General features: G+C 42.1%; 1 protein-coding gene across 1 annotated transcript in view; it reads left to right on the top strand.

Annotated features, from left to right (window-relative positions):
- The first annotated feature begins 613 nt into the window (after nucleotides 1-613).
- The window catches only part of LOC138978969 (cornifelin-like), a 22,728-nt gene continuing 16,735 nt past the window's right edge, over nucleotides 614-6,606 (top strand). The window contains exon 1 of the mRNA XM_070351787.1: nucleotides 614-1,021. Coding sequence (XP_070207888.1) covers nucleotides 1,015-1,021 — 7 coding nt within the window. The 5' untranslated portion in view covers nucleotides 614-1,014. The remainder of the gene's footprint in view (nucleotides 1,022-6,606) is intronic.

Here is a 6,606-nt window from a genome sequence, read left to right as displayed (position 1 = left end):
TCCAACCGTGCCTGTTCTGAGACCATCCAACCGTGCCCGTTCTGAGCCCATCCAACCGTGCCTGTTCTGAGACCATCCAACCGTGCCCGTTCTGAGACCATCAAACCGTGCCTGTTCTGAGACCATCCAACCGTGCCCGTTCTGAGACCAACCAACCGTTCCCGTTCTGAGACCATCCCGAACCGTGCCCGTTCTGAGACCATCCAACCGTGCCCGTTCTGAGACCATCCAACCGTGCCCGTTCTGAGACCATCCAACCGTGCCCGTTCTGAGCCCATCCAACAGTGCCCGTTCTGAGACCAACCAACCGTGCCCGTTCTGAGACCATCCAACCGTGCCCGTTCTGAGACCATCCAATCGTGCCCGTTCTGAGACCAATCAGGCCGGACCGCCGCTAACAGTCAGGGTACGAACGTGAGCCTTTCAGTGCAGTGCCAGACCCCTATCTTTGCCCCTGTGCCCCACGGCTTGCCGCCCTACCTTGTACATCTTCATCCCCTTCCGTGTAAGAAGCAGAGAAGCTGCTGTGTGTGATAGTGAGCGCGTGCGTTTCGTTTGAAAGCGTACAGAGCAGACCAGACACCCTCTAATAGCAGACTACATATCCGTGCACTCAGTCTGCTGCCGGCCGGAACATTCCTACCATAACTGCCTTACAGACAGCTGCTTGTGTGGGAAACTCTGTGATACATTTTGTCCAAATATTGGCCGTTAGCTGACTGAGACACGTGTGATCATTCTGGACGGGCACAGGATGCTGATAAGTAAACCTCAAGTTGCAAACCTGTGAAACCCAGCTGGTGCAACTTTTACTGCCAGAGTTGAGAAAAGTCTGTTGCAGTACGAAAACTGTCTGAGAGCTGTGTCTGTGCAGTGCGTGTGGTTGCGCTGTGTATAATAAGAATCAGCTGGGTCATTTGCAGCTGAACCGGCGTCTGTAGCACCGTTGTATGTGTTGTGATTATTACATGAGGAGTTCCGTGTGCTGAGCGTGATTGTGGATATCAGCTGATAATGAACGGTACGTAGACACAGTTTTGTTTTTATGATTATCATCGTTGTCATCGTATTTATTACTAACGTCATCACTGATTAATCATCATCACCATCACCAACAGCAGCAGCAGTAGTCAACATCAATATCATCATCATCATAATTGTCATCATCAGCATCATCATCATCATCTTCATCATCATCATCATCATCATCATCATCATCATCATCATCATCTTCATCATTATAATCATCATCATAATTATCATCATCATCATCATCATCATCATCTTCATCATCATCATCATCTTCATCATCATCATCATCATCTTCATCATCATCATCATCATCATCATCATCATCATCATCATCATCATCTTCATCATTATAATCATCATCTCTGCCGAGCCCTCTCTCTCTTCCCGCAGTGGGGCACTGCGGTTATGAAATTAAAGGCCCCTCCTGTTCTTGGAACCGCATGAGCTTTCTAGTTTGCTGTTAGGTAATTTGCTGTTAGGTAGATTTTTGGTTCCTCTTTCCTGTCATGCTCTCTTTTTCTTCATGAATTCTTTTCTTTTTTCTGCCTTCTTGCTCATTCACCTGTATTTTTTCCAAAAATCTCTTCTCTTGCCGCTTGTCTCGCGATTCATGTCTAGTTTAATCTGTTAGTGTTCTGATGTAAGTCCAGCAGTAGATAGGTTAAGCCTATTTTAACATACTGGAAACTGGTAATCTTCCAGTAGGTATTAATTTAGTTTTACTAAAGCCTGCTGGGACACAAGTAATGGGTTAGTGCATTTGTAAACAGGAATCGCTTGACAAGTGGCCCCCTTCATCCCCCCTTCCTCGTCCTGATATGGCTCTGCGTAGTCGGCTGGACGTTAAGCAACAAATAAACTAAACAAACTAAACTAAACCTCTCTCTCTCTCTCTCTATCTCTCTTTCCCTCTCTCTCTCCCTCTCTCTCTCCATCTCTCTCTCCCTCTCTGGGCGAGGGCTGGTTGAAAAGAAGCTCGTTTATATTGCTTATGCCACAACCCTCGTAAAATAAAGGTAGTGACTATATCCACGGGTCCGTGCCTCTAGTCCCCCATGCTATATCCACGTCAGTGACGTCACTTCCGCGGAATCTCGGAATCGTTCGGAATCACTCGGCAGTCGAAGCCTCGCGTTGGCACTCGGGACTCTTGGCGCCATATTGTTGAGATGGAGGAGGAGGAAGAATCAATTTGTGTTGCAATTTGTTTTCATAAAATAACAGACCCTGTGTTGGGTCTTGTAACAATAAAGAGAAGTAACTGAATTCACAAACTCATTGCTGAACGACCGCTTGATCTTCTTAGATTTTAAGAGAGCAAAAAATGGTGAATTCAAAATCATGGGAGTACTGTGGACAGTTGTGACTTACGGAGTTCAGCCCCTCAGCACCAATCTAGCGAATAGGGAAGACCAATACATCATTCTTCATCTTCCGGTTGGTAGCTTTAGTCCACACGTTGACAACATTCACTTAAACATTTGAACAATCGACACATGCTTCACACTGCATCAAAAATCACCGCAAACTAGGAAAGTGCAAATCCCGAATAAACATGTAAGTTCAGGTGAGGTTCGTATTAAGAGGGGGGGGGGGGGGGGGGGCCTGCAATGTTGCAATGTCACCACAGAGAACGCTGTATACTGCTCATAAAGTCTAAACATGGAATTATGACATTGATATTTTACAGCTGACGTCCTAGTCATGTCTGTTAAGTGCCGATCCGAAAGCAGGAAAATATTGGGCAAGAGTAGCGTCCCTTGTCAGTGACGTGGATTTAGCATGGGGGACTCGAGGCACGGACCCGTGGATGTAGCCACAGCCTAAAATAAAATTTGATTTGATTTGATTTGATTTGATCTCTCATTCTCTCTCTCTCTCTCTCTCTCTCTCTCTCTCTCTCTCTCTCTCTCTCTCTCTCTGTCTCTCTCTCTCTGTCTCTCTCATTTTCCCACTCTCTCTCTCTCTTTCTCTCTCACTCTCTCTCTCTCTCTCTCTCTCTCTCTCTCTCTCTCTCTCTCTCTCTCTCTCTCTCTCTCTCTCTCTCAGGCTCCCACTCTCTCTCTCACTCTCTCTCTCAATATCTCTCTTTCTCTCTCTCTCTAACTTTCTCAGTCTCACTCTCTTTCTCTTTCTCTCACTCTCGTTCTCCCTCCCTTTATCTCTCTCGCCCTAGCTGTCTCTCTCTCTCTCTCTTGTTTCGAATGTTAATGTGGTTAATTCTGGCATTAGTGATCATTACGTGACTTGCTGCTCATGGAACTATATAATCCCAAAATGTCATAAAAAAGGACACACAACCATCGAATATCGGAGCTTTAAAAAATTTCACGAGTCTAAGTTTTTCATGGACTTATCTTCAGCTCCGTTCCATGATGTGTTTAATTGTACTGAGGCTGAGGAGGCGCTTAATTGTTTCTCACGTATACTCTACCCGATTGTTGACAAACATGCCCCTCTGAGGCAACACCGAGTAAAATCCCCTACATTACCACCATGGCTTACTCCTGAGATTGTAGAAGCTATGGCACTACGTGATTTTTTTAAGGAAAATCAAAGGAAATCAGAATTTAAAGCACAACGCAATAGAGTTACCGAGTTAGTACGCCAGGCAAAAAGTAATCATTTTCATAAATTGGTTGAAGACAAAAAAGATGTTGCCACGCTTTGGCAAGCCATAAATGAAGTGTTAGGTAAATCCCAGAGAAGAAATAGCAGATTAAATAGCGCCATTTCTCCTGACAAATTCAATGAGCACTTTCTGTGTTTGGCTGATCGATTGAAACAATCTAAAAATGTAAATGAAGAAGTCGAGGGTGGGGACACCCTGTTGTTTAGACTAAAAGAATTTTGTAGTCATAAATTGAAATCACAAGATTCATTCTCTATCCCAACTATTGCCGTACATGAAGTTGGAAAATTTATAGAAAACCTTCAGAATAATAAATCCATGGGGCCTGACAAAATCCCCCCGTCGTTGCTTAAATTAGCCCTACCGTACATAGTGGAATCCCTAACGTATGTGTATAATCTTTGCATTGAACAAAATATTTTTCCTGATGCATTTAAAACGGCAAAGGTCGTTCCACTTCCTAAAAATAAAGATGTGTCTGACCCTAATAACTTCAGGCCAATTTCATTGCTTCCTATTTTATCAAAGCCTTTAGAGAAGCACATCCAGAAGAATCTTCTGAACTACATGGAAAGGTACAAATTATTTCACAACTTTCAATCTGGGTTTCGTCCGAAACATTCCTGTAGTACAGCTCTTTCATCACTATGTGATAACTGGCTATCGGCAATTAATCGTTCGGACATATCAGGGGCTGTATTTCTTGATTTTAAGAAAGCTTTTGATCTTGTAGATCACACATTACTTTTACATAAACTCGCATTGTACGTGAACAATCCCGCAACGTGTTCATTCTTTAAATCATATCTTGTCAACAGAACACAGTATGTTTCTATAAACGGTAAAACATCTCCCAAAGGATGTTTAAAGAGTGGAGTCCCCCAGGGGTCAGTTTTAGGGCCTATCTTGTTTTGTGTATTCATTAATGACCTCCCCCTTCATATATCTAATTCCAAAGTCAAAACGGAATTTTTTGCAGATGATTCGACGCTTCACACAAGCTGTAGGACTGTTCAAGAAATTGAAATTTCCTTACAGTCTAGTCTGAATGAAGTCAATAGTTGGTGTAACCAGAATTGTATGATAGTGCACCCAGGAAAGACAAAAAGCATGATTATTACAACAAGACAAAAACACCAGTCACGACCTCTTAAGTTAAATCTTTCTCTGGAATCACAACCTGTTCAGCAGGTAACGGAACATCGTGTTTTGGGTGTGATAGTCGATCAAGAATTAAAATGGCAATCTCATGTACATTATATTTGTCAAAAAGTATCCAAGAATTTGTTTCTGCTATCAAAGTTAAAGCAATATGTCGATATCGCAACACTAAAACTATTTTATCATGCCCACATCTTATCCCATATTAATTACGCATCAACTCTTTGGGATGGCGTCTCTGATATTCACATGAAAAAATTAAACTCTCTACATCGTCGGGCAGCTAAAATCATGGTAAATGGTCCACAATTATCAGCTGATTTGAAGTTAAAGAATCTAAACTACCTGCCGCTAGTTAAACAGTTACAGTTTAATAAGACTGTAATGATGTATAAAGTATATCATGGCGAAGTGCCCATCTATATTCAGGACCTATTTCACAGAGTCACCGAAAGGTACGGGTCTATCAATTTTCTACCACCAATACCCAGGATTGATTTGTTCAAAACTAGTCAAGCCTTCTCTGGCGCTATGGTGTGGAACTCCATTCCGTCTGTAATAAGATCATTAACATCACTAAAGAGTTTTAAACAAGCTCTGCATAATCATTTTATGTCTACCTAGTTGGCTATACTAGTCTTAACACGTGCAAGTAGCTGTCAACAATTGGCAAAGCTTTATGAATTACACAAATATGTTCTTTATTATATGTATTATGTGGAATGTATGTTGCGATTTTCCATCATCACTTCATCATCATCATCATCATCATCATCATCATCATCATCATCATCATCATCATCATCATCATCATCATTATCATTTACACCATATAATCATTATTAGCATTAGTGTAAACGTTGGTATCGTGTGAATTTTACCGTCGATCACTTTCCATGTGTTAACATGTTGCATGTTTCGCTTTCGATTTTATGTTGCTTACTTTGCCATTTTATTGTTTATGTTTATTTGCTTGTTTGCTTACTTATCGATTGTTTGCTGGTTCGTTCGTTTACTTTGTTTATTTGTCATGTTGCTTTACTTGTTTATCATTTATTAGATATTTGTATTAGAAGTAAGGACCGGTTGTAAGAAAAGGCGTCGCCTTAAACCTCTATCCTTGAAAAATAAAGTTCCATCATCATCATCATCATCATCTCTCTCTCTCTCTCTCTCCCACCCTCTCTCTTTCTCTCTCTCTCTCACTCTCTCTCTCACTCTCTCTCTCTCTTTCTCTTTCTCACTCTCTCACTCTCTCTTTCTCTCTCTCTCTGTTTCTCTAACTCTCTCTCTCTCCGTCCTTCTCTCTCTATCTCCCTCTCTCTCTCTGTCCCTCTCTCTCTCACCATACCACCCCCCCCCCCCCGACACACACACACCCAACACAACCTTTACCTACGCTAGTTTACGAGTCAGCAGGGTTGTTTGTGTGGCTTCATACATTACTTAAAATAATGTTTCAGGTCGAGGTATTTCATGAGAGAGAGAAAGAGAGAGAGAGAGAGAGAGAGAGAGAGAGAGAGAGAGAGAGAGAGAGAGAGAGAGAGAGAGAGAGAGAGAGAGAGAGAGAGAGAGAGAGAGAGAGAGATGCTTTTTGTATCAGTGGCTTAGGCTACCTTTGACCTCGCTACTGTCGAGGTCGAATTTCTTCGCAGCGTACAGCTTTCTACTGCTTGTATGGGCAGCGCTGGCTTTTCTTACTCAAGTTTTAACAAATCTAATGCTAATTTTATTGACAACCGTTACTTTTGAAGGGAGATTACCTGTCCCAAGAGTTAAAG

The sequence above is a fragment of the Littorina saxatilis genome, linkage group LG10 (assembly GCF_037325665.1).
Source record: "Littorina saxatilis isolate snail1 linkage group LG10, US_GU_Lsax_2.0, whole genome shotgun sequence".
NCBI lineage: Eukaryota > Metazoa > Mollusca > Gastropoda > Littorinimorpha > Littorinidae > Littorina > Littorina saxatilis.
This window is presented reverse-complemented; position numbering and strand designations above follow the sequence as displayed.